Below are 27,758 nucleotides of genomic sequence, written 5' to 3'. Positions count from 1 at the left end.
TGGGGCAGGATATCCCACCAAGCATAAACGGGTGTAAAATGTTAGGCTCACCAGTGTAATCACACTTGTGTGCCACCTTGAATAACATAGAAAAAGGTGTTACAAACTGATGGTGTGGCAAGTAAGGAGGACCTTCACATATAGAAATGATTCTCTTGGGGCTGGAGAGATGGCTTAGTAAGGGCACTTACTGCTTTTTCAGAGGACCAGAGTTCAATACCCGGGTCAGGTGGCTCATAACAGCTAAACAGCTAGTAATTCCATCTCCAAGGGAGCTGACAACTCTGCCCACAGACCTACACACACACACACACAGAGAGAGACAGCCACATATAGACACACACACACACACACACACACACACACAGTCACATATACACACACACACACAGTCACATATAGACACACACACAGCCACACACACACAGAAAGAGAGAAAGAAAGATAGACATAAGCAACTAATGAGAAAAGGAATCTTTTTCTTGGGAGATGTCAGCCCCCTATCAGGAGGAATGGCATAGCAGATGGATGGCCATCTGGAGACCAAATTGCTCCCCGTGCTATGAAAGACCTGCCTAACTGTCCCCACAGCCCTGTTCTAAGCTGCCTTCTGCTGAACTCTTTATTGGACAGAAAAAGTTTCAGATTCTTTCATCAAGGAATTTTCTTTACTGCATGGGTCTGCTCTCATCAGAGAATAAGTAATTTAGCTTTGGCTCCTTGGCAACAGGTGGGAAACGCCTTCCGCAATTCACAGTCCCGCAAAGAGCTTGACACCATCGCATCTAAGCCAGTTGGTGATCACGTGTTCCAAGTGGACAACTTTGAAGCCCTGAATACCATTCGGAACCAGCTTCAGGAAAAGATCTTTGCAATCGAGGGTGAGCCGGCCCGGTGCAGACCAGGGGTTCCTACCTAGCATCCGTATCCCAGCGTTAGCGCATCTCAGCCATTTGGGTCTGACTTGCTCCATCCCTTTGAGATAAGCAAAGCTAGATTTTGTCTCTAATTATCAGATCTAGATTATAGGATGATTAAACTGTAGTACAGAGGATTTAAATCCTACACAATATTTTACTAAAATTTTATATGTGCTATGAGCACTGTTTGATTTACTGTCATGTCTCCTCTACCTAGAATAGTGTGTGCTACAGAGACATGTTGCTTGAATGCATTTACAAATTAGAGAATTTCTTTTATTTTTTGAGGGATATATTTTTGAGATAGAGTCTTACCTTGTAGCCCAAGATGACCTTGAACTCTTTTTTTTTTTTTTTTTTTTTGGATTTAGTTTTTTCGAGACAGGGTTTCTCTGTATAGTCCTGGCTGTCCTGGAACTCACTCTGTAGACCAGGCTGGCCTCGGACTCAGAAATCTACCTGCCTCTGCCTCCCAGAGTGCTGGAATTACAGGTGTGCGCCACCACCACCCAACCCTTGAACTCTTAATAACCCTCTTGCCTCAGCCTCTCAAATGCTGGGATTATGTGTATGTGCTACAACACCTGTCCAAATTAGGGCATTTCATATATAATCTGGATTATGGCTTCAGTGGAAAAGTCGGAAGGTTAAATACCTTGAGGCCCCCAGTTTTCCTTGAGAAAAGGTAGCAGTAGCTGAAGGGCTTCCATCTCCATGAGGCGCCTGTGTCTAGTTCAATGCCAGAGCCTCTCTTTGCCTGGTGACGATAGCATCTGAGGTTTTGGGTATTTGGTCTACACTTTCTGCTTGCTTTCATGAAGGAAGTTTTCTTCCTCACAGGCACTCAGACAGGAAGTAGCAGCTCCTTTGAGCATGAGATGTCTCAAGAAGGCTTCAGTGCTGCCATTACCTCTGTGAGTGGTCCTGCATTAAACTGGGGGTGAAGCTGGGGCACAAAAGAAAGAAGAGGTGTGCAGCTGCGTGCTGCCCACCCAGCCTCTTTGTTCCCAGAAACAACGACTCCAAGGTTGTCTCAGTCAGGGTTTCTATTCCTGCACAAACATCATGACCAAGAAGCAAGTTGGGGAGGAAAGGGTTTATTCAGCTTACACTTTCCACATTGCTGTTTGTCACTAAAGGAAGTCAGGACTGGAACTCAAGCAGGTCAGGATGCAGGAGCTGATGCGAAGGCCGTGGAGGGAATGTTTCTTACTGGCTTGCTTCCCTTGTCTTGCTCAACCTGCTCTCTTATAGAACCCAAGAACACCAGCCCAGAGATGGTACCACCCACAAGGGGCCCTCCTCCCTTGATCACTAATTGAGAAAATGCCCCACAGTTGGATCTCATGAAGGCACTTCCCCAACTGAAGCTCCTTTCTCTGTGAAAACTCCAGCCTGTGTCAAGTTGACACACAAAGCCAGCCAGTCCAGAGGCTTAGTTATGTATTAATATGTGCTAGGCCAGGAGCTTTAGCTTGTTCCCTGACTAGCTCAGTTACTGATATAACCCCTTTAAACCATTCTATGTCTTCCACATGGTTAGTTACCTTGCCTTCAGCCTCATGCAACCATCTCCTCCAGAGTTCAGGCCGAATCTTTCCAGCCTGACTCTTTCCCAGAATTCCTCTCTCTCTCCCTGCCAGATGTCCTACCTCCTAATTCTGCCTTAGCTCATCAACCATAGCCTTTTTTATTGATGGGCCGTGCTTCCATACACCATAGAGGAGATTCTCTCTATAGAGGCGGGAGGGAGGGGCTTTCTCCATGGCAGGTTCTCGTGGGGTGGCTTCTTGGTGGATGCCACGCCTCTTTCTTCACCTCTCAATCCACTTATGCCCCTTTCCCCAGAACGGCCCCTTGCTGGGCTCTGTGGGGAGCTTCGACTGGGCAGGTGGAGCCTTCTTGTATGCATCAAAGGATAAAGCCACGTTCATCAACACAACCAGAGTGGATTCAGACATGAATGATGCTTACTTGGGTAAGTGAGGACAGGCGTTGCTCTGGGAAGGGGCGAGGATGTGACATCTCTCAGCTGACATGGATGCTATTGGCTCTTTTGTGGGCCTGTGGGATAGATACTCTTTTTTAAACATTTTATTTAGTTATGTTCATCATAGTTACACCAACACACAAAACATGGGGATGCTCTAGCTCCCTACTTGAGAATGGCCTTTGACTGTGGAAAGGAGGGCTGGGTCTGCAATGGAGAACACTTGGCCTACTAAAGCATTCTTTTTAGGTTATGCTTCTGCAGTCATCTTGAGGAACCGAGTCCAAAGCTTGGTTTTAGGGGCACCTCGATATCAGCATATTGGCCTGGTGGTGATGTTCAGGGAGAATTTCGGTGCCTGGGAGCCCCACAGTGATATCAAAGGCAGCCAGGTAAGTATGGAGCGTGTGACACATGAACACAGAGGCATCCAGGAACTGAGAGAGTCTAGGACAGATCAGTGCTGTGCTGGGCAGTCTTTGGAGGGCTTTATGTTAGACTCCCAGGCCAGCTCGGTGTGTGAGAATGCTATGCCTTTGGCTTTTCTTCCTTTTGCTGTTATACTGGGGTTTGGACCCAGGGCCTCTCGCAGGCCAGGCAAGTGCTTTACCCTGTGCCAGCCTCAGCATTTCTAGTAGTGACTAGTAATATTTAGCCTGCATAGAGCTTTCTATGACTACTTGTTTCTGGAGTTGGCATTTGGCCAGAACATAACCAATATAGCCACACAAGATATTAAAGTATGGAAATAGTTCCACATCTGTTGATGGACTGAAGAGATAACTCAGACATGAATTTGATGCCCAGAACCCTCATTAAAAAGCTGGGGCGGTGGAGACTGGGGGAATCTTCTGGGATTTCCTGGCTGACCAGCATAGCCTACTTGGTGAGCTCTGGACCAATGAGAGACTCTGTCTCAATAAACATGGTAGATAGTTATCGAAGAATCAACCCCTGAGGTTGACCTCTGTCTCTCTCCCTCTGCCTCTGTCTCTCTGTCTCTCTGTCTCTCTGTCTCTCTGTCTCTCTGTCTCTCTCTCCCTCTGTTTCTCTCTCTCTCTCTCTCACACACACACACACACATACATACATACATACACACATACAGGCACCCCCATACACATACACACAAAAATACTGAAGTAATTTCATATCTGCTGATAAATGGCTGTTCTTCTAAGATGCCTCATATGGATAAACTGATATCAAAGTTCATGGGGAAATGTAAGAGACCCAGAATAACCAAAACAATCTCAAAAAAAGGAGAACACTTCTCAATCTCAAACTTACAAGACCAGGTATGGTACTGCGTGCAGAAAACTCTCAGTATGCAAGAGGGTGAGGTAGGAGAATTATAAGTTTGAGGTCAGGTTGGGCTACATAGGGAGTTCTAGACCAACCTGGGCTCTACTGTTTGAGACTCAGTCTCAAAAACAAAATAAAACAACAACAAAACCAACCACAGCCCCTTTATCTTTCTCCTTTTTGCTCAAAATTGTTTAAATATTTGGGGTTTCTTTTGATTGTCTATAAATTTTAGGATTTAAAAGAATATTTTTAAAATGAAAACTGCCATTATATTTCAGTGTAGACTAATTCTTCTAATGCATAAACATGGGCTTCCTGCCCCTCATTTTTTTGTGTTTTTAAATCTCTTCTCAATATTTTGTATTTTTTCATTCCAAATATCCTTCATTCTATGGTTAAAATCATTCCTAGGTTTTTTGTTTTTTTTTTCATGAAATAATGTCTCAAGTAACCCAGGTTGACTATGAACTTTCTATGTAGCTAAGGATGATCTTGAACTTCTCATCCTCCTGCCTCCGCCTTCCGTGTTCTAGGATTAGAGGTGTGCGCCACTGGGCTAAGCAAGCTCTGTACGCTCTGAGCTTTATCTCCGGACCTATTGTTAAACATACATTTATTCTTATTCTTATTTTTATTAACTGTGTGTGTTTGTGTAAACGTGTTTAGGTGCCCATGAAGCAGAGGAGGGAACCAGTTACCACGGATCTAGAGTTAGAGATTGAGAGCTGTCCACCATGGGGCCTGGGAACTGAATTGAGAGCTGTCCACCATGGGGACTGGGAACTGAATTGAGAGCTGTCCCCTGTGGGTGCTGGGAACTGAACTCAGGTCCTCTGGAAGAACAGCAGAGGTTCTACCCCAGCCCCAGAGCCATCATTTTTTTGATAGGTACTGTAAATGGTATTAATTTCTTTACAGTTTTTATCAGATGGTTCACTATTGGTCACTAGGAATGTTCTGCTTTGCATGTTGATTTTGTATCCTTTAACTTTGCCAAAATATGTGCTCTAATGGTATTTCTGGAAGTGTGTAGAGGGCATCTGTGAACTGTACTTCCTCCTGCTTGGCCCGCATGTCCTCATTTCTGACTCATGCTTGATTTCTTGGCTTGGGGTTTCCCATGCTGTGTTGAACAACAGTGTTGTTCAGATTGCATGGGAGAAAGTTTCAATTTTCAATTTATTTATAGTATATTTTTTAATCACAGAGACATATTGAATCTTATAAATGGCCTTCTTGTGTGTCCTTTGAAATGACCGTGTGATGTTTGCTATTTAGTCTAGAGATGAAACACATGAGCTTTATGGGTAATACAGCTTCCCCTCTCTGCCTTCTCTTCTTCCCCCCCTTCCTGTAGCTTCCTCCTTACCGCCCCCTTTTCTTATTCTCCTTCTCTTCCTTCCTTTGCAATATTTGGCAGCTTCTCGAATGCTAGGCAAATGCAGTGCTACTTCCCATCCCTGCCACCAGACCCAGGACAGCTTTTAAAAAAACGTGCTGTCAGATTCACTCTGCTAACACTTTATTTAGAAATTTTTGCAGTTGTGTTCACAAGGGTGTCAGTCTGTGTTTTCTCCTTGTGTATCCTTGTGTGGCTTTAGTATTAGTGTAATTCTGGCTTTATAAAACAACCTGGAAACGATTCCCTTCCTTTCAAGCTTGGGTAGTTTATTAAGAGTTGATATTTAAGCCAGGCATGGCGGCACATGCCTGTAATCCCAGCCCTTTAGAGGGCGAGGCTCAGGAGTTCAAGGCCCACCTGTGTGCTACAGGAGACTTTATCACCAACTCCAACAATCAATGCTCTTTAACCCTTTGTGGAGTGGAGTAGAGAGCCATGAATTTCTCTTTGTTTAAAGTCTTTTTTAAAGTTATTGATTCACTCTCAGTCCAAATCATTGGTCCATTGGTCCATCTGCTGCGTAGGATTTTCTTGGTGAACTGCCTTCTCTGTCTTGATATGATTCTGAGGCAGGGGGACATGAAGCCCGCCCTGTCTGACAGGAGTCTGCTACACCCTTCTCCTTTGTGGTTGTCATTGGCTTGCAGTAGCTTCTTTCCTCCCTCCTTTGCTTCGAAGCTATCTTTACAATCCACACCTCTAGGTATAATTCAGGTAGCCAGTAATAGAATTTTAAAAACTCACTCAACAAGACCTGGAGAGTTGGCTCAGCAGTTAAGAACACACACACACACACACACACATGCACACAGCTAACAACAGCTGTATTTCCAGATACAGGACATCTAATGTCCTCTTCTTGCCTCCATATTGCACCAGGCACCCACATAGTAGTACACAGACATGCAGACAAAATACCCATGTACATAAAATAGAATAAAATAAAATAATCTAAAATAATAAAAACAAATCCCCAAGCCCGTTCCTGCACTCCGCATCTGGTTAGAGAGCCCTTGTGGTTGGCGCAGTAGCTGGAGCACACCGCCTCCATGTTCTGGTGCAGTAGCCGGAGAGCACACCACTGTGTTCTGGTGCAGTAGCTGGAGCACACTGCTGTGTTCTTTTCACTGTTCTCTGCTTTGTGCTCCTTCTGCTCCAGTCTATCTCTTGCTGTCCTGTTTGGCTTTGATGATTTTTATTTTTTTATTTATTTATTTTTTTTTTGTTTTTGGATTTGGTTTTTTTGAGACAGGGTTTCTCTGTATAGCCCTGGCTGTCCTGGAACTCACTCTAGACCAGGCTGGCCTCGAACTCAGAAATCCATCTGCCCCTGCTTTCCAGAGTGCTGTGATTACAGGCGTGCGCCACCACCGCCCGGCTGGCTTTGATGATTTTTAAATAGCTATATATCTTATTTTTTCTCTTTTGTGTATGGAGTTTTGTGTATTTGGGGCTTACTTAAAACATTTTATAGTTACAGCAGCCTTTTTGTTGTTTGTTTTTTTTTAAAGATTTAGTTATTTATTACGTATTCTGTATACGTGCATGTGTGCCTGCATGTGTGCCTTCACACCAGAAGAGGGCACCAAATCTCATTATAGATGGTTATGAGCTACCATGTGGTTGCTGGAAATTGAACTTAGGATCTCCAGAAAAGCAGCCAGTGCTCTTAGAACCACTGAACCATCTCTCTAGCCCATAGCAGGCTATTTTTAATGGATGAAAATTTCAACTACATTAAAATACAAAATACAAAATACAAATACAAAAAACTACTCTCCAGGCCTTGGTGACCCATACCTGTAATCCCAGGACTTGGGAGGCAGAGGCAGGTGGGTCTCTGAGTTCAAGGCCAGTCTGACCTACACAGTGAGTTGTAAGGCAGGCAGGGCTATACAGAGAAACCCTGTCTTGAAAAAACAAAAAAGTAAAACCAAAACCACAAACCCCCATTCACTGACAGCTTCTTTTACTGCTTTTTATGTTGTCATTGCCACAACTGGTCAGCTGATATACAATAAAAGTGCAAAGGGATATAATGGAAAGGCTTTTCAACTAGTGGCAGAGGGACTGAAGACCCAAAACAAGCTGTCTTATCACACATCACAGGAAATGGATCCAAAGAAAATCCACTTTTAATGAGATTTAACATTCTGTCAATATTGAGTGTAACCAAGCAATACTGAGGAGAAACAGAGACAGATGTTCACATGGGAATCTGTGTGCGAATGTTTGCTATGTTACTAATCATGCCAACCTGGAGGCAGGTCCAGAGCCCTCAGCAGGAGGACAGAGTGGCAAACCGTGCCATGCCTACACAGTAGAGCACTGGTCAGCAGTGCAAGTGAGTTACTAATGCATGCAAACAGCACGAGAGACTTCCAGTGAAACATTCTAGGTGACACATGGCGTCTAAAAAGGTCTGCATACCGTGGGAGCCAGGCTCACAGCAGTCTAGAACAGGACAGCTGTGACACAGGGACTGAAAACACATCAGTGTTTCTGGGGATTGCCGACAGGGAAGAGGCCAATTGTGAGGCATCATGAGGGCTTCATATCCTGAGAGTGGTCGAGATTATATGATGGCGTGTTTACCAAAACTCTAAAACTCCTAGAATAATAAATATACTAGGACAGTTGAATTTTGTTTTATGCAAAATTTACCCTCAATAAACCTGACCTTAAAACAAAAATGATATTGACTTCAGGACAAAGTCTCAGTGCCTCCACTGGGTGGTGAGTGAGACTGCCTACAATGGTGTGTGCTTGTGTGCATTTGTGTGCGCACGTGTGTGCGTGTGTGTGTGTCTGTGTGTGCGCACGCACGTGAGTGAGCATGTGTGTGTGTGTCTGTGTGTCTGTGTGTGCACGCACGTGAGTGAGCACGTGTGTGTGTGTGTGTATGTGTGTGTGTGCGCGCGCGTGCGACAGCGTGTGAGCGAGTGCATACATGTGCGCATGTGGAGGTGGTGGGCAGACACAGCATGATGCCCTCTCTACTTTTCCTTCCCGGGAGTCTCTTGGTTTAAGCCTGCAGTGCATCCCTGTTCACGCGTTCCTTGCTCTTCTCTCCACATTGTTAAGCTGGCCGCCCTTGAAGGCACAGTGTCTGCTTCCCAGTCTTGTGCTCAGCAAACAAGTCTTTGTTGAATGAATGAATAAGTGGACTATAATATGGTTCAGTTCTGTGGGTGAATGCTACATGCTTACAATGAGCATATGAAAAAGACATTTTTTTTGTTTTGTTTTTTTTGGATTTGGTTTTTTCCGAGACAGGGTTTCTCTGTGTAGCCCTGGCTGTCCTGGAACTCACTCTGTAGACCAGGCTGGCCCCGAACTCAGAAATTTGCCTGCCTCTGCCTCCCAGAGTGCTGGGATTACAGGCATGAAATCCAAAGTACTGGATTTCATCCTTAACATACTCTTTTCTCTCCTCTCCTCTCCTCTCCTCTCCTCTCCTCTCCTCTCCTCTCCTCTCCTCTCCTCTCCTCCCCTCCCCTCCCCTCCCCTCCCCTCCCCTCCCCTCCCTTCCCCTCCTTCTCCCTCTCCATCTCTATCTCCATCTCTCCCTCTCTCTTATTCCTTTGCGCTCTCTCAAAATGTCTCATGAATCATGTCTTAATCACCCTTCTGTTGCTGTGAAGAGACACCATGACCGAGGGAACTTTTGTAAGAGAAAGCAGTTAATTGGGGCTTGCTTACAGTTTCCAAGGTTTAGTTCATTATCATGATAGTGGGGAGCATGGTGGTACACATGTCACTGGAGCAGTAGCAGAGAGAGAGAGAGAGAGAGAGAGAGAGAGAGAGAGAGAGAGAGAGAGAGAGAGAGAGAGAGAGAGAGAGGTGGGGTTTAAAATCTCAAAACTTGTCCTGGCTGTGGTGGCACATGCCTGTAATCTCATGAGGCAGAGGCAGGCATATTTCTGTGACTTTGAGGCCTGTCTGGTCTATAAAACAAGTTCCAAGATATCCAGGGCTGTTCACACAGAGAGACTCTGTCTCAGGGAAGTCGGGTAGAAACCTCACAACCCATCTCCAGTGACACACTTTCTAGACCACACCTTCTAATCCTTCTAATTTATCAGAGAATTTCAGTGACTATATATTCCAGTATCTGAGCTTATAGGATCATTCTTATTTAAACCACCACAAATCATATAGAAAATCCTATCTTCTAATGATTTTCTCCAGTATTCATGTTCTCATTCCTTTCTCTTCCTTTCAGACATGTCCTAAGATACATCCCTATGCAGGCCTTGAACTCCTGATCTCCCTGACGCTGCCTTCTAAGTGCTGGCGTACACTACCATGTCTGGCTATGGATGTTAACATAGACAGGAAGCTCCCAGATTCTTCTTAGGTAGAAAGAGGTGTGTGATCTTTGCTCTGTCTCTTTCAGATCGGCTCTTATTTTGGGGCCTCCCTGTGTTCTGTGGACATGGACGCTGATGGCAATACCAACTTGATCCTCATCGGGGCCCCTCATTACTATGGGAAGACCAGAGGAGGCCAGGTGTCAGTGTGTCCCTTGCCTAGAGGGGTGAGTGATGGGCCTGGTGGGGCTGGGTGTGAGGTGGAGGGTTGCCAGGATTTTTGGTCTGCAACTGTTTCTGTTTGGCAGAGAGCACGGTGGCAGTGTGAAGCTATTCTCTACGGTGATCAGGGCCATCCCTGGGGTCGCTTTGGGGCAGCCCTCACAGTGCTGGGAGATGTGAACGGGGACAGACTGACAGACGTGGCCATCGGGGCCCCAGGAGAGCAGGAGAATCAGGGTGCTGTCTACATTTTTCATGGAGCGTCGATAGCCAGCCTCAGTACCTCCCACACCCAGGTAAGGCACCATTACTGACCCTGCACAGCACTGACTCGTGTGATACAGAGAGCCTCTGATTTAACTGCTCGATCCAGTTTCCTTCATTTCTTCCTGAACTTTCAAGACAGTAGCACACCTTTCACAGATGCCTCAGAGCACCCCCAGTCTAGATGAATTCTCTGTAATGGTAGGCAGTGCTTTGGGGTCCCCACACTCACTTTATAGCGGAGGGCTGTAGAGGGCAAGCGGCAGGGGTGAGGATCTTAACTGCTAAGCACTGGTGCAGAACAGCAGTTTGACCAGATGAAGAGTTGTATGGTAACTGTTTCTTGTGCTGTTCCTTCCTCTGGAATCCCGGTGCTGGCTGAGTGCTAAGAGTTCTGTTCCTCCCCAGATCTGTCCCAGTTTTAGGACTGGAAATCCTATGTCACAGGAAACTCACACAGTTGGACACTTTATAAGACTTCATTGATCTCAGGGCTTTTTATAAAACTTCTGGGTTTAGCTTCAAATTCTGCTGTTGCTACACTAAAAGTCCATGTGTACTGCTTGCATATGTGTGCACACGTGTGGATATGTCCATGCACATGTGTGCACGTACCGTGTGGATGATATGGAAGCCAGAGACTGATGGTAAGCATGTTCTTTTCAATCACTTTTCCCGCCTTATTCCCCCTGACCCCTTTTGGAGACTAGGTCTCACCATCTAGCTTGGGCTGGCCTGGAATGTACTATGCAGACCAGGCTGGCATCAAACTTACAGAGACTTATGTGCTACTGCCTCCAAAGTGTTGGCATTAAAGGTGTGCACCACTATGCCCAGCCCTTTTCTTCATATTTTTTCATGTTTTTAAAATTAAATTTTATTTGAAAGATATATTATTATTTTTTGGTGTGTGTATGTGTATATTGCCTGCCTGAGTTTATGTGTACCACATACTTGCAGGTGCCCGCAGAGGTTAGGGGGCAGTGTATCTTCTGGTGCTGGAGTTACAAGCAGTTGTAAGCTCCCTGATATGGGTGCAAGGAATCAAACCCACAGCCTCTGTAAGAGCAGTCAGTGCTCTGAAGTGCTGAGCCATCTCTCCAGCCCTCAAATCAAACCTCTTCTTTGATATGTATATACAATACATCCTGAATTGTCTCATCCTATCTTCCCTTGTCTCCTGCTAGCCCTCAGTCCTATATACCCATATTCATGTGATGCATCTATACAAGGCACAAGATATTCTTTCTACAGTGTGGGGATTACAGTTGAGACCACCATGCTTGGCTAATGATAGTGTTTTAAATGAGTGAACCCAGCGTCGTTCTTTTGTATTGGGTCTTGAAATTAAGTAACCCTGAATCCTGAATCCCGGCCCCAGAACTGGTCCCAGTCCCAGAAGTCTGTCATTGCCGCATGGGTTCCCTCCCTGTGGGGTCCTTGCAGGTTGGTTGGACTCCCTCACACACCTATGCTATGTTATCTCTGAGCAAGCTGAGGCCATGTGGTCTCCTGGTCTCTGGTCTCTCTAGTCTGATTTTCCTTTATTTCTTTTAAAAATGTATTATTGTAAGAATACTTAACTATTTGACTCTTATTAGACTTGAAATGCTCCATCTCACACTTGAGCTGCTCTAGTGTGAGGCATTGGTTGGTAATCCTCCATTTTGCCTCCGCCATACTTTGCTCTGCTTGTGTGATTGATTATTTTAGACTGCTCTATGTACTGGGATGATTTGGCCTATTGTGCCTGGCTTATTTTATGAAGGGTAATATCTTCTAGGTTTATTCCTATTGGCACAGTGACAGATTTTCCTTCTTTGTAAGGGGCGAATTGTATTCCGCTACAGATAAATGTCACTGTTGGGGCGACTTGCCCTCAGCTATCTCACATGCAGCTTCTCCCATTCTTTGGATTATGTGAATGGTCTGTGTCTTAGTCAGGATTTCTGTCTCTGCAATGAAACACCATGACCACAAAGCAAGTTGGGGAGGAAAGAGTTTATTTGGCTTACACTTTCAGATCATCCATTTCAGATAGTCAGTCATTGGAGGAAGTCAGGACAGGAACTTAAGCAGAGCTGGAACCTGGAGGCAGGAGCTGAGGCAGAGGCCATGGAGGGGTGCTGCTTACTGGCTTGCTCCCCATTGCCTGTTCAGTCTGCTGTCTTATAGAACCCAGGACTATCAGCCCAGGGATGGGACCACTCACCACAGGCTGGGCTCTTCCCCATTGATTACTAATTGAGGAAATGCCCTACAGTTGGAGGTATTTTCTCAACTGAGACTGCTTCCTTCCTTCTTTTTCTTTTTCATTAATAATTTTATTCATTTACATTTCAAACGATATGCCCCTTTCTGGTTACCCCTCCACACACCCCATCCCTCCCTTCTCCTCCTCCCCTTTGCCTCTGTGAGGGTGCTCCTCCACTCACTCACCCACTCCCAACTCCCCACCCTCCCATCCCCTTACACTCGGGCATCAAGTCTCCAGAGGACCAAGGGCCTCCCCTCCCACTGATGTCGGATAAGGTCATCCTCTGCTCCATATGTATCTGTCCCTCCATGTATGCTCTTGGTTGGTGGTTTAGTCTCTGGGAGCTCTGGGTGGTCCAGTTAACTGATATTGTTCTTCCTATGGGTTTGCAATCACCCTCAGCTCCTTCAGTCCTTCCTCTAGCTCTTCCATTGGAACCCCTGGGCTCAGTCGGATGGTTGGCTGTGAGTATCCTTCTTTTCCAGTGACTCTAACTTGTGTCAAGTTGAGACCAGTCAGTACAGTATGGCAGTAAATACAGATGTGCTAATACTCCTTCAAGAGCCTTACTCTGATTCTTTTGAATAAAATGGGGAAGTGGGATTTCTGGATCACATGCCAGTCCTATTAGTTTATTGGCACTCTGAAAAGCTTAGATTCTACATATGAGAGAAAACACATAAAGTTTGTCCATCCGGGCTTGAGCTATTTTATTTAGCATGGTCATCTTCATTTTCATTTATCCCCACAAATATCCTAGGTCTCACCATTTTGGCTAGACTGGCTGGCCAGCAAGTGTGCCCACCCCCCCACTCCCCCACCCCCTCCCCACCCCCACCTCCCCACCTTCCCCCCACCCCCACCTCCCCACCCTCACCCCACCCCCACCTCCCCACCCCCGCCACCCCCCCACCTCCTGGAGGTCCATGTGGCCCGGAAAACAGGACTAGGCAGAGCCCGCATGAGGGAAAACTTGCTAGGCTCGCGCACCACACCGGGATAGGGATGTCAGGTGCCTGAGTACCCATATATATAGAGAGGCTGCCTGGCTAGCGGGGAGGGGGGGGGGTCCTTGCTCAGAGGGTGGTGCCTCTTGGAGACAACATGCCTGGGGAGAACTGAAGGAGAGGGTCGGTGCTTTATATGTGCACACGCGTGTGTTCACCCACAATCTGTGGTGAAAAGCAAATATAAAATGGATTGTGCTATTTTGCTGTTATTGTTGTTTACATTTTTTCTCTCATGTGATTGAAACTAAAGGTGATTATTAGTGGAAACAGGTAATAAGCCAGGGATCACTAACCTGTCACATTACACGGAATTTCAAAGCAAGCATCCTTCCAGTGAAACATTACCAGAGGTCCCAAAGATATGCACACAAGCCTTTCTTTTTCCTCTTCCTTATTTATTTATTTATTTGTTTGCTTGCTTTCTTGCTTGCTTTATGAGACAGGGTTTCTCTGTGTAATAGCCCTGACTGTCCTGGTACTCACTTCATAGACCAGGCTGGCCTCTGGGATTAAAGACATGCACCACCAATCCCAACCACTGTTTTCTTTTTAAAGGTGTGTGTGTGTGTGTGTGTGTGTTTGTGTGCACTGACATACATCTCAGGTAATGGATTTTTAGGTATGAGCAAGCACAGTAAACTTAGATATTTAACACTAGCTGGCAAAATAGCTCAGCTAGAAAAAATGCTTCCCACTAAGTCTGCCAACCAGAGTCCAGTCTTTAGAACCCTCATGGTGGCTGCAGGGAAGTGACTTCTTCAACCTGTCCTCTCACCTCTACACACATACTTGGCACACACACTCTACACGCATACACTCTCATGACCTGAGTTTGCTTCCCGGGACCCACGTGGTGGAAGAGAGAACTGATTTCTGAAGTTGTTCTGACCTCTACATGAGCACAGTAGTATAGGAATCCCCGTTCCCTCAAAGAAGATAAATGTAACAAAAGAGATACTTTGGGTTAGATCAATAGTCAATGTTTGCATTTTTCTGTCTATGTAAATGAGAACCAGATTAACAAACAGTAGATTTTTATTTCTTTTTTGTAAAACTTTCAGTTTTCTTTAGGAAACTCAGATAGTCCAGGAAAGCTTGGATATTGTTTGGAGATCGTGACTTAAACAGTTCTTTAATACATTTTTTAAAAGGTGACAAATACTGGTTTTTTTTTATTGCTTTTGCTTAAATATTGTTTGTAAACTATGAAGCAGGAACTGCAGGGTTGTTCTTTTCTATTTTAGAACCCTTTGGTTTCAAAAATAAAAACAAAATGTCTTATTATTGCTCAGTCACTTCAAGTTACATCAAAATATTTTCCTTCACATTTAGAATTGTAGTCCTTAATCTGGATTGTACATGGGAATTATTTGCATTTTTAAAAATATATATGCAGAGAGTTTAACCAAACTCCTACATAAATGCTGTTGGCTAAAGAGACTGAGGATGGGATCTGGGGACTGAACAGGTAATCATTGTGTGCACAAGAAAAGTTTTTAAGTCTTCTGAATTCTTGAAAAGTATGGGCTGTAAAGAAGAGAGTCTGTGCCTTGGCTAACTGAGTCACAGGCCTCTCTGTTTTCTCTCTTCTTCCCACCCTCAGCGGATCACAGGCGCCCACTTCTCTCCTGGGCTCCAGTACTTCGGGCAGTCTCTGAGTGGGGGCAAGGATCTGACAATGGATGGCCTGATGGACCTGGCTGTGGGGGCGCAGGGGCATCTTCTGCTGCTCAGGTGAGAGGCCCTCCCATTGCACCAGGCTTCCCCCTTGGGACGTCTCTGCTGGTTCCTGACACCCCTCTGATGCCTCTCTAGAGCCCAGCCCGTGCTGAGACTGGAGGCAACCATGGAATTCAGCCCCAAGAATATAGCAAGGAGTGTGTTTGTATGTCAAGAGCAAGTATTCAAAAACAAGGATGCTGGGGAGGTCAGAGTCTGCCTTCGTGTCCGAAAGAACACCAGGGATCGGCTGCGAGAAGGTGCGATGCGCTGGGTAAACGTGGTTTACAGAACAATGTCTCATCTCCGTCTGCCCAGCCTTCCAGCAGAAGGAAGTTCTGACTGGCACTGATGGCGGTTTTTAAGCCTGGCTAGAATGAGCGGGGGACTGGATCCCTGGAGCTGACGGTATAGGCAACCGTGAGCTGCCTAATGTGGGTGCTGGGAACAGGATTCCTGTCTTCTGTGAGCGTGCTTATCGCCACCAAGTCACCACTCCTGGCCTTTAATTCAACTCACTGTGTAGCCCTGCCTGGCCTCGAGTACTATGTATACCACACTGGTCTGGATCTACGGAGATCCACTTGCCTCTACCTCCCCATTCTGGAATTAAAGGTGTGCACCACTACACCTAGCTTAAATGACTTTGAAATCCTTAAAATATGCATTTTATTTATATATTCATACATTTACATGTGTGATGGAATTCCTGTGGAAGTCAGAGGACAACTTGTGAGAGTCCACAACTTCTCTTCTTCCAACATTTAAGATTTGGATATACAATTCAGGTAGAGTGGTTTGGCATCAGACACCTCTGCCCACTGAGTCATCTTGCCAGCCCTTCCCAAGAATGTTAAGACAAACATGAAAGTCATGCCATTTTACTTCCTCACCTATAAACATCTTTGAAATAGGAACACTTTCTTATAAGGCCATAACATCATTATCTACTTTAATGCACAATAAACACTTGCTAATATAAGATAATTTATCAAAAATCAAAAATTCATATTGCCACATTGTGGACTCTTCTTGCTTTCTTCCAGCTGGATTACCAGTTTACTAGTATTTGTTTTTCCTTGTTTGTTGACTTGCTCACAACTACATATATGTGTACAATGTAGCCGGTTCTTTTCATGGTTTCATACATGTGTACAATGTATCTTGGCCACAGTCACCTGCATTACTCTCACCTGCCTTTTCACTCAATTCCTTATTTTTCCAACTAGTCCTTGTGCTATGTTTATGTAATTTTGGTTTTTTACTTTTTCTTGTGACCCACTGAGTCTAATACTTGTGTAATCATGGATGGGAAGCTATTTATTGGAGAACAGAGCAACTTTGCAGTAGCTACCCCACTGAGGAAAATGACCACCATACCCTGGCAACTGCCAATAGCATCCCAAGGAAGAACAGAACCTTGTGAGACCTCTCCCATCTATGACAGAATGCTGTGTAGTTCTTGTGTCGGCAACCAGAGCTGATGTGGGGCCATGGTTGCCATGGTTATACCAAATCCAGAATATTGTCTCACAGTACTCCCCCATCCTTTGGCTCCTACATTGTTTCCACTCCCTCTTTCTTGAAGTTCCCTTGGCCCTGGGGAAGTTTGAGGCCAGCTTGGTTTAAAAAGTGAGTTCAGGACAGCCAGGGCTATACAGATAAACCCTGTCTCAAACAAACACCCTCCACCCCCTAACAAAAACAAAAAACAACCCCCAGAAACCATTGAGTCTAATTTGTGTTGCCCAAATACTCTTGGGAAATGGGCCAGGTAGCTTGGTTGACCTACTAAGGGGTCACACCCTCACACAAACTCCTCTCCCTTTGCCATCCATTGCCTCAGCTATGGGACTTCCTGCTCACTGTCCCCAAGTCCATGCTGCATTTTGTCGTGCCTCAGTATGTGTAGATCTTCTTGTCACAGTCACTGTGAGTTCATTTATCAACTGCCTTTCCTGTAGTCATCAAGATCCTAGATTTCAAATCGCACTCTAGATTCATGGTAATGAAAATGGGGTGGACCTGCCGTAAGAACAGACTCGCTGTCCGAAGGCCCAGAGCCGAGGACACACACTCGAGAGCAGTAGGGAGAGAGCATCATGAAATCTACAGAGAAATTCCTCTCAAGTCACTTACTCCCAGGCTGGAAATGTCCAGAAGGGAGCCAAACTGGCAGATGACAAAGGCAAAGGACAAAACCAACAACAATAACAAACTTTGAAGAAAACTAAAACAAAGTTAGTTTTCTAACATCTTACAGAATAGCCACAACTTTTGGAGGACTTACTTAGTGCACAATATCTCATTTCTTCTCTTCCTTCTTGTCCGTCTCCCTTTTCATCACCTTCTTCCTCTTCTTCCCCCTCCTCCTCTTTCTCCTCCTCCTCTTCTTTCCCTTCTCCTTCTTCCAGATATAATTAAATTATTTATAAAGAATAATTGTTCTTATTCTTACTTTGAAAGTAATGAATTAAGATGCCGAGGGCTCAGATGATATGCGGATAACCCCACATCTTGGAGCAGAGGCGTGGCCACAGATCTCTGTGTGCCTGGTTCCTAATCACCAGGCCCTCTCTTTTCAGGAGATATCCAGAGTACTGTCACTTATGACCTGACTTTAGACCCTGGCCAGTCATTTCCCCGTGCCTTCTTTGATGAGACGAAGAGCAACACACTCAGGCGCATCCAGGTCTTTGGGTTGATGCAGAAATGTGAAACCCTGAAGCTAATTTTACCGGTGAGATGGCAAATGGCAGATCTCCTGGCTGAAGGTGGGGTGGTCTCAGGAAACTGAAGAAGGTAGGTCCTTCTATCCCTATTATCTCTTAGGACTGCGTGGACAAGTCAGTGACTCCCATCATCCTGCGCCTCAATTATACACTGGTTGGGGAGCCCTTGCGGTCCTCTAAGGACCTACGGCCAGTTCTGGCTGTGGGTACTCAGAGGCTCTTCACAGCTATGGTGAGTCTTGGAGTGAGGGCCTCGCAAGAGTAGAGACTAGAACAGTGTGCGCTTGCTAAAACCTTGCTACTTTATGCTATTTCATTTAGACATTTTATTTTATTGCTCCTTTAATCATGTCCTTTACCTTCCTTATGATCACCCTCCTTTTCTAGTTTCCCTTCGAGAAGAATTGTGGTAATGATAGCATCTGCCAAGATGATCTCAGCATCAGCATGAGCTCCCTGGGGTGAGTTTCTTTCTGTTATTGATTCCCTCAAATCTGAATCGATGTGTCCCTGGCCTCTGAGGGAGTCTAGGCTTCTTCAGAGATATTTCTGGGGCACACGGTTCCTAGCGCCTGCTGTGCTCACGGCCCTATCTCGCCAAGGGCCTTCTCTCCATCAAAGTAGACTTGCTTCCGGGAAGCCCCTGATGCCTCGTGTCTTGCTATTCTCACAGCTTGGACACTTTGGTGGTGGGAGGGCCCCAGGATTTTAACGTGAACGTGATGCTGAGAAATGACGGTGAGGATTCCTATGGGACCAAGGTTACCATCTACTACCCGGCTGGCTTGTCTTTCCGGAAGGTGTCAGAAAGCCAGGTAGCCAAATTCTCTTCAGCCACTTGGCCCTGCCCGTCTCGGCCCCCATGGCTGGCAGTTGACAGTACTGCATTTGTCTGCCTCGGTTCCAGAACCCGCTCTCCAAGAGGCCTTGGCGTGTGACAACTGAGTCCGGCTCTTCTTCTGAAGGGAATGGGGCTTTGAAGAGTACCACCTGGAACATAAACCATCCCATCGTACCTGCTAATTCTGAGGTCAGAGCTCCATTCCCTGCTGTCTTCTGTCCACTGTTGTCATATGGGATTCTTGTCTTCCTCTTATCATTTCTTCTCTCTGACACATTAAACCAGATTTATTGAGATGTAAAAATATCCCATGAACTCACCCATTGCATACAATCCGGTGGCTTATAGGTATTCTCAGAGTTATGCGTCTATCAATCTCTTGATCAATCTGAGACCTTGCTAACAGCTGCTCGGGCTGCTAATTGGCCCTCTCTGCATGCACGCACATCCTACACACCTCCCACGCACAGACACACACCTCCCACGCACAGACACACACCTCCCACGCACAGACACACACCTCCCACGCACAGACACACACCTCCCACGCACAGACACACACCTCCCACGCACAGACACACACCTCCCACCCACAGACACACACCTCCCACGCACAGACACACACCTCCCACCCACAGACACACACCTCCCACGCACAGACACACACCTCCCACCCACAGACACACACCTCCCACGCACAGACACACACCTCCCACCCACAGACACACACCTCCCACCCACAGACACACACCTCCCACCCACAGACACAGACAGCACGTGGCTCTGAGTGGCCGGCTTCTTTTATCAACTGTTAGTTTTTTAAGGATCACTTCCCTGTGATTCTTTCTTTATTTCTTTTTTTAAGATAATCTTTTTTTTTAAAAAGGGATTTATTTATTTATTATATGTGAGTACACTACAGCTGTCTTCAGATACTCCAGAAGAGGGTGTCTATGAATGGTTGTGAACCACTGTGTGGTTGCTGGGATTTGAACTCAGGACCTTTGGAGGAGCAGTCAGTGCTCTTCACCGCTGAGCCATCTCTCCAGCCCCCCTTTTTTAGATATTCTGAACAATCTTCTTTTGTATGGGCAGATGGTGTTTGATTTCCCCCATTCAGTAGTTGGTGAACAACCAGGCTGCTCATTCTTTACTATTTTTAACCACTGTCCCCATTCTCTGTTGCCAGGTCACATTTAATGTCACCTTTGATGTGGACTCTGATGCCTCCCTTGGGAACAAACTGCGCCTCAAGGTCATTGTGACCAGGTACCTATTCCCACATATGACAGTCACCCTCCCTCTGAGGCCCAGCCCCTCATCTGGGATGAGCCTTTTTCTTCTGTCTTCTGGTTCTTTGTCTTGATGACTCATTTAGTCCACAAGCACTGATTGAGCACACAGCTCTGGGCCAGGCATTGTGTTCAGTGCTGAGGGCAATGGTAATGAAGAAGACAGCTGTGGCTCCCTCCCTCACAGATGCTCAATGACACAGACAGGCAAGGAAACTGGTAATCATAAGATAGCATAAAATAAATGATCAAGGGGTGGTAGTGGTCGGGATGCCCAGTGTTGAGAGAAGACTCCTGAAGTATTTGCGTTGTAAGTCAAGCAAAGGCATCAAGATAGAAGGAAACACGAGTCAGGCAAAACCTGGAGCCTGGAGGTATCTGAGCAGCTTCAGAACGGTGTAGGTAGGGCCTTCGAGATGGCCCAGTGGGCGGCTGGTGTCTTGCTCTCCACACCTGGAAGCCATGTAAAGGTGGAAGGAGAGAACTGACTACGGAGTTGTCTCTGCCCTATAATGTGTGTGCTGTGGGGTGTGTGAACCCACGGCCACCCTCAATAGCAGTAAGCATAGAGAGAGGCTGCTGAGGAGGCTTGTCAGGCAAGGCTGTGAGGAGCCTGACGGCCCAGGTTCAATCCCTGGGACTCACGTGGTGGATGTGGCAAACCAGCTCCCATAAGTTGTTTTCTGACCTCCGTGAGGTGGAGAGCTTGGGGGTAAGGACAGTGGACACGGAGACAGCTGGATGCAGAGGGTAAGGGGGGATGGAAAGACTGACTCTCAGCTCTTAGACATGGCTAAGAACTTCTTTCCTTTCAGTGAGAACAACATGTCCAGGACCCACAAAACTGAGTTTCAGTTGGAGCTGTCTGTGAAGTATGCCATCTACATGGTTGTCACCAGGTGCTGCTCTGCCCACTCGCCCCACCAGGCTGGACACTGCCAGCTTCGTCTTTGTGTTCATGCACTGCCTTATGTTGTATGTATATACACGCGCCTGTGTGGAGGAATGGTGTGTGTGTGTGCGTGTGTGTGTGTGTGTGTGTGTGTGTGTGTGTGTGTGCCTGCGTGTGTGCATGTGCACATGCCCAAACCCACACACTCAGTGTCTGACAGACATTGTCTCTGAGGGCCGCATTGCTCCTTTCTAGTCTCTGTATATTCAGTTCAACCCCCTTCTCAGGACACCTTCATTTTCTGTCACCTGTTGTCCCCTCTTTTTTCTTTTAGTGATGAGAGTTCTATCAAATATCTCAACTTCACAGCTTCAGAGATGACCAGTAAGGTCATACAGCATCTGTACCAGGTGAGGAGCAGGGCAAGCTGGGTCCTGAGAGGACGTTGGAAGGGAGCTTGATGTAAAGAGAAGGCAGAAAGCAATCGTAGGAAGCGTGAATGCTGAGTTTCCTATGTGTCAGGTGCAGTTCCAAGTTTGCTCTACACCCCTCCCCCACACATGCATACACACACACAAGTACACATATGCACTCACACCACATACATGCACTCCCCTCCAAACACACAAACATGCAGATGCACACACACACACACACACACACACACACACACACACACACACAGGTGTGTGTGTGCCTTCTATCAGTCTATGAGGCCCCTGAACACTCTTGCTGCCCCTGGTTTGTAGATGTAGAAACTAAGGGTCAGGGAGACTCATGAACTACGTCTAAATTCTCACACCTGACAAGTGTCAGAGCTGGAACTTGGGATGAGCCAGTCTGGCTCAGGTGTGTAGTTGCGTTTGTTTACACACTCCATCTCTCTGAGGAGCAGGATGCTCAGGCCTTCTCCAGTGGCCCTGGGAAGTAGGGAATGAGGGGCCAGCCAGCCCACAAGGCTTGAGCCCTCACTCCCTCCTTTCTGACACAGTTCAACAACCTGGGCAGGAGGAGCCTCCCTGTTAGTGTGGTCTTCTGGATCCCTGTCCAGCTCAACAAGGTGACCGTCTGGGATCAGCCCCAGGTCACCTTCTCCCAGGTGAGTCCAGCTGGGTCCCCAAAGTTCAGGTCTTTCTTAAGATCCATTTCTTGTGTTTTCTGACTCTCCCTTTGGTCCTGCTGGGCAGAACCAGAGCTCAGAACTCTCCTTTCTCTTCTCCATGTCTGTCTTTCCTCAGAACCTCTCAAGTGCCTGTCACACTGAGCAGAAATCCCCCCCTCTCTCCAATTTCCGGGATGAGCTTGAACGGACCGCAGTGCTGGTAAGAACATGGTAGACTCCAGCCTCAAGGCAGCACACGTGGTCATCATGGTCTTCCTCTGTCTTAGTCATCTGTTTCTTTGCCCTTCCTCTTCTAGAACTGCTCTGTTGCAGTCTGTAAGAGAATCCAGTGTGACATCCCATCCTTCAATTCTCAAGAAAGATTCAATGTCACCCTCAAGGGCAAACTACCATTTGACTGGTACATCAAGGTATGCTGTGTTCTGAGACTCTCTGGGTATGGCCACACTAGTCCAGTGCTGGGCCTGGCTCCCACTCTGCTTTCTCCTGCAGACTTCTCATGACCACCTCCTGCTTGTCAGCACCGCTGAGATCCTGTTTAATGACTCTGAGTTTGCCCTACTTCCAGGGCAGGAGACGTTTGTGAAGTCTAAGGTACTCATCTCAGTCATGGATGGGGAGGAGCTGTTGGAGGGAGGAGGAAGTCGGGGTGGTGGATGTCATCTTTGGGCTGGCAAGAGAAGCAGGTGGGAAGAGTGTGGGGCTGTTCTGGTATGGGCCCTGGGTACCTGTGGAGGAAGCCCAGCCAAACAGGGAAGCCCTTGGTCTGGTCCGGCGGCTGTAGACGCTGTGAGGCCTGTTCCATTTCTCCAACTCCAACACAGTGGGTTTAGACAAGGGGAGATAGGCCATGATTTTAAAGCTTTATTATAGAAGGATAGGGGAAAAGAAAAGAGATAAAGAGTAAAGAAGGAAAGAAGAGGTAGGGAGGTTAGAGCCGGCCATGACTATGTGGAGAGAGGGGAGAAGAATGGGGAGAAGGGAAGAGGGGGACAAGAGACAAGGAAGAGGGGGGCAAGAGACAAGGAAGAGGGGGGCAAGAGACAAGGAAGAGGGGGGCAAGAGAAAAGGGCAAGAGAGCTAGGAGGGGCCAAGCATCCCCTTTTATAGTGGGCTGGGCTACCTGGATGTTGCCAGGTAACTGTGGGGCGGGGAAAGCCTGGCTGTAGCCAGGTGACTGTGAGGATGGAGTCCAACCAGAACACTAGGGGCCTGGCCCTACGTGGCTGATGGTCACAGGGTTATGTCCAACAGAAGAGGAGTGAGCCCTGTGGTTGGTGGTGTGGGTTGTCAGGAGTAGTCAACTCTTGAGCTCAGGGAACTCTCCAGAGGTTTGAGGTGTATCCCTTCTGCTGTACCCTGTTTCTCTTCTTTCTTCCCTAGACGGAGACCAAAGTGGAGCCATATCAAGTCCACAACCCTGTACCACTCATCGTAGGCAGCTCTCTCGGGGGCCTGGTGCTCTTGGCCCTCATCACTGCGGGCCTGTACAAGGTGCGTCTTGATTCTTTCTGTCCTGTCTCCCCACTCCTCAGCAGCTCCATTATTGGGTTGACTCAGGATTGCTGCTAACTCCATGACTGGGTCATGGCTTGCTCAGTGCCTGGGTTCCTTCAGTTGTAAAACAATACTGTGAACACTCATTTTACAAAGAAAATTAGCTTAATACATGCAGAGCAACTAGGATGGCCCCTGGTTTCCAATGACCACTGTATAAAGAGTGATTCTTCTTCCATTTTATATTGTTTCCCTAGCCCCAGCAATGATGCTGTTTCTCTCCCTGCTTGACTTCTCCAGGTCCCTTTTATTTTCTGCCCTGTCAATCTTTGTCCTGCTTGGTCATCTTGACTGTGTGCGTGTGTGTGTGTGTGTGTGTGTGTGTGTGTGTGTGTCTGTCCCTCTCTGTCTCCCCCAATCTCTCTCTTTTTTGTCTTGTTTGATCTTGACCTACTACCATGGAGTCTGTGGACTTACCCTGTGTTTTTACTCTGACAGCTTGGCTTTTTCAAGAGGCAGTACAAGGACATGATGAGCGAGGCTGCTCCCCAAGATGCCCCTCCTCAGTAACGGCCTTTTCTCTGTGGAGTGGCCTCTCCAACAACAAGCAGGTCTAGATGGTCAGACCAATACGGAGGCTGATGGACAGACATGCCCTTTAGGAGACAGTTGCCATGATGTCTTATACAAAAATGGAATTTCTGTGCGTGCGTGTGTGTGTGTGTGTGTGTGTGTGTGTGTGTGTGTGTGTATAAGAGAGAGAGAGAGAGAGAGAGAGAGAGAGAGAAAGAGAGAAAGACACACACACACAAACACAGACACAGACACAGACACACACACACACACACACACACACACAGAGTTGTGTGTGGTTGCCTGTGGGCAATGCCTTAAATACACCCTATTGAAGGAAAGGCATCTCTTGGGTTTCCTACTGTCTTAGGGAAGATGCTAATGGGTCCTTCTCTGGGCAAGGCTATGGGATACTTGTGGGTAAGCATAGATAAATGCTGTGCTGTCCTCTCTGAAGGAAGTAATATTTCCTTGCTTGTGTGAGCTGCAGACTTGCAAAGGTTCAGGTACTGAGAATACAAGAGAAATTCGACATGGAATAGAGAACTGAAAAGCCAACAGAGATGTTCAATGAAGAATGAGAAACCTTACCATTTATTATTTTAACATTAATTTAAATATTTGAACCAATTAACCTGTCAAAGTAAAAAAAACCAAAAGATACTTAAGAATGGTAAAAGGCAGGGGTGGGGAGGATGCAGTCATAGCACATCTGGTGTATGCAGGCCTTGGGCTCAGCATGCGACAATGAAAATCAAGGCAAAGAAAAACCAAACCAACCAAAAATGCACAGTAGAAAGACACCTTTCCTAGCTGTTGAGTTCTCTCTTTAGGGTTATTCAAGGGTATATGTTTAGAATCTATCCCAGAAAGATTGTAGATACCTGTACACACACACACACACACACACACACACACACAGTTTTAAACAAGTGGTAACACACTTTTTTTTTTACTATTATGCATATTGGCTTTTTATTAATATGTTCAAATAATTTTATATAAGTTATAAAGTAGCTCAGAGTATTTCCATATGATTGTAATGTATTTAACATTTAATGTTATCTCCTTTGCATATACTATTTCCAGCAATTTGCTATTATGAACAATGCTGAATTAATAAATTGGGTATATCTAATTTTTACATATGTATAAGAGTAATTTATTAAATCTATTTCTAGAGGTTTTCCTCCTGCTTGAAGTGAGCCCCAAATAAAAATTTGATAGGAAGATGAGCTTGGTGGTACACACTTTTAACTGTTTCTACTCAGGGGGCAGAGGCAGCAAGATTGTGAGTTCAAGACCAGCTTGGGTGAAGAGTGACTTCAAGGCCAGCCCAAGTAACTTATGAAGACTTTTCTCAACAGAATAAATGAATAAACAAGGACTGGGCATGTAGCCTAGTGGTCGAGCACTTGCTTAGCATGCATGAGGCCCTAAACTTTATCCTCAGCCACCCTCCCTCTGGCTCCCCAACCCACCAAACAGTTCAAGTGAGAAAAGGCTCCACAACATACCTACAAGTAGAGGGAGTTGTCTGGGGAATGGAAGGCAGCTGTCACTGGACAGGAATGCCCTGTGCCTCTGGAAGTGCTGGGAGACAGTGAGGCATACACACCTGGGAGACAGTGACAATACACACCTGGGAGACAGTGAGTCATACACACCTGGGAGAGAGTGAGATATACACACCTGGGAGACAGTGACAATACACACCTGGGAGACAGTGACAATGCACACCTGGGAGACAGTGACAATACACACCTGGGAGACAGTGACAATACATACTTGGGAGACAGTGACAATGCACACCTGGGAGACAGTGAGTCATACACACCTGGGAGACAGTGAATACTGCACACCTTAGAGACTGTGACAATGCATACCAGGTATCATCCAGAGTACAAGGAGCTGTGCTGCACCATGGATAACCCTCATGGTTATCCGGGCCCTGGAAAGCCTGTGGGGAATGGCGGATGCATTGCTGGCACTGGCTAGCAAACACTTACAGGAAAAGTTTGATGGCGAGTTTTAGAGGGCCTCCATCCTCAAGGGGAACCCCAGTACCCATCTCTCGCACCTTTGTGAATGTGGCAACCATACCCAAATCCTTGAAAGCACCTTCCTAATTTTGCATTAGTCTGGCTAAGTAAGTGGCTGCCACTTCCTATTTATTAATATTGAAATTTTACTCATGGGGGAAACTGAGCTTCTTCCTGCCTTATCCTCCTGAGTAGTCACAACTTTAGGTGCAAGTTATCTTGTACAACTTGGCTGACCTTTATTTTGTATAAAAGGAAAAAGTGAATTTCATAATTTTCATTGAGATGCAAGAAGAAAGTCATGGGTTAGGTATCTGTTCCACATGCTCCAGATGCGACAGGAAGGGAGGGGCTTACTTCTTCTTGGGGAGATGGAGGAAGGTGTTGTTGGTGTTTAGATTGTGTGTGTCTTCCTTAGTTGACTTGCCAGGTACTAAGAGATGGAAACAATCTTACTATGTATCTCTAAGGCGATTGGGAAGGTCCTGGTGCTGCTTTAATACCACATATTTTACATTTTTTCTTTCTTTTTCTTTTTTTCTTTTTCTTTTTCTTTCTTTCTTTCTTTCTTTTTTTTTGGTTTTTGGATTTTTTTTTTTTTTTTTGAGACAGGGTTTCTCTGTGTAGCCCTGGCTGTTCTGGAACTCACTCTGTAGACAGGCTGGCCTTGAACTCAGAAATCTGCCTGCCTCTGCCTCCCAAGTGCTGGGATTACAGGCGTGCGCCACCACCGCCCGGCTCTATTTTTTTCTTTCTAAGCTTACTATGCTTGTTCAAAATGCTCTTCATGAGACTTAGCCAAAGAACAAAGTCTCTGCGGGCCTTTTTTGAGACTTCCTTTGTTAATGTTAATTAATACAGAACTCTTTGTGTTAGCCTCAGGTAGACTCTTCAGACAAGAGCAAAAAAAAAAAACCAGCCACATTCTTCACCAAAATACCATGAAAACAGTCTCTAAGCCACATTCTGAAATTCTTCTCCACTGAATCCTCTGAATTCACAGTTCAAATTACGATCAGCAACAAAGTCTTCCATATTCCTACTAGGATAGCCCAATAAGCAACACTTAAAGCATTCCACCGGGGTAACTCTCACCACATAAGGGAAAAGCTTGTATAATAATATTAAGACAACAGCAAAAGAAGGAAGGCTCTCCCATGCTCATAGGTTGGTAGAGTAGTGTGAAAATGGCCATCCTACAGAAAGCAATCTACAGATTCAATACAATCACCATCAAAATTCTAACACAATTCTTCACAGAAATTGAAAGGACAATTTTCAGATTCATGTAGAAATACCAAAACCCCAGGACAGCTAAAACACCTTGAGTAAGAAAAGAACTTCTGGAGGTGTCACCATCC

At 46.1% G+C, this 27,758-nt stretch overlaps 1 protein-coding gene across 1 annotated transcript in view; it reads left to right on the top strand.

The window, feature by feature from the left end:
- Itgam (integrin subunit alpha M) overlaps positions 1–24,518 on the top strand; it is a 43,324-nt gene extending 18,806 nt beyond the window's left edge. Inside the window, exons 9-30 of the mRNA XM_052197703.1 lie at positions 731–881; positions 1,761–1,834; positions 2,769–2,898; positions 3,160–3,302; positions 10,020–10,160; positions 10,242–10,451; positions 15,290–15,420; positions 15,502–15,665; positions 17,991–18,145; positions 18,238–18,369; positions 18,525–18,598; positions 18,811–18,952; positions 19,045–19,167; positions 20,168–20,247; positions 21,086–21,169; positions 21,497–21,572; positions 22,154–22,261; positions 22,401–22,484; positions 22,582–22,695; positions 22,778–22,879; positions 23,669–23,779; positions 24,281–24,518. Coding sequence (XP_052053663.1) covers positions 731–881; positions 1,761–1,834; positions 2,769–2,898; positions 3,160–3,302; positions 10,020–10,160; positions 10,242–10,451; positions 15,290–15,420; positions 15,502–15,665; positions 17,991–18,145; positions 18,238–18,369; positions 18,525–18,598; positions 18,811–18,952; positions 19,045–19,167; positions 20,168–20,247; positions 21,086–21,169; positions 21,497–21,572; positions 22,154–22,261; positions 22,401–22,484; positions 22,582–22,695; positions 22,778–22,879; positions 23,669–23,779; positions 24,281–24,352 — 2,601 coding nt within the window. The 3' untranslated portion in view covers positions 24,353–24,518. The remainder of the gene's footprint in view (positions 1–730; positions 882–1,760; positions 1,835–2,768; positions 2,899–3,159; positions 3,303–10,019; positions 10,161–10,241; positions 10,452–15,289; positions 15,421–15,501; positions 15,666–17,990; positions 18,146–18,237; positions 18,370–18,524; positions 18,599–18,810; positions 18,953–19,044; positions 19,168–20,167; positions 20,248–21,085; positions 21,170–21,496; positions 21,573–22,153; positions 22,262–22,400; positions 22,485–22,581; positions 22,696–22,777; positions 22,880–23,668; positions 23,780–24,280) is intronic.
- The last annotated feature ends 3,240 nt before the right edge of the window (positions 24,519–27,758 follow it).

The sequence above is a fragment of the Apodemus sylvaticus genome, chromosome 1 (genome assembly GCF_947179515.1).
Source record: "Apodemus sylvaticus chromosome 1, mApoSyl1.1, whole genome shotgun sequence".
In the NCBI taxonomy this organism is placed as follows: domain Eukaryota; kingdom Metazoa; phylum Chordata; class Mammalia; order Rodentia; family Muridae; genus Apodemus; species Apodemus sylvaticus.
Note: the sequence above shows the minus strand (reverse complement) of the source record. Positions and strands in the feature narration are given on the sequence as shown.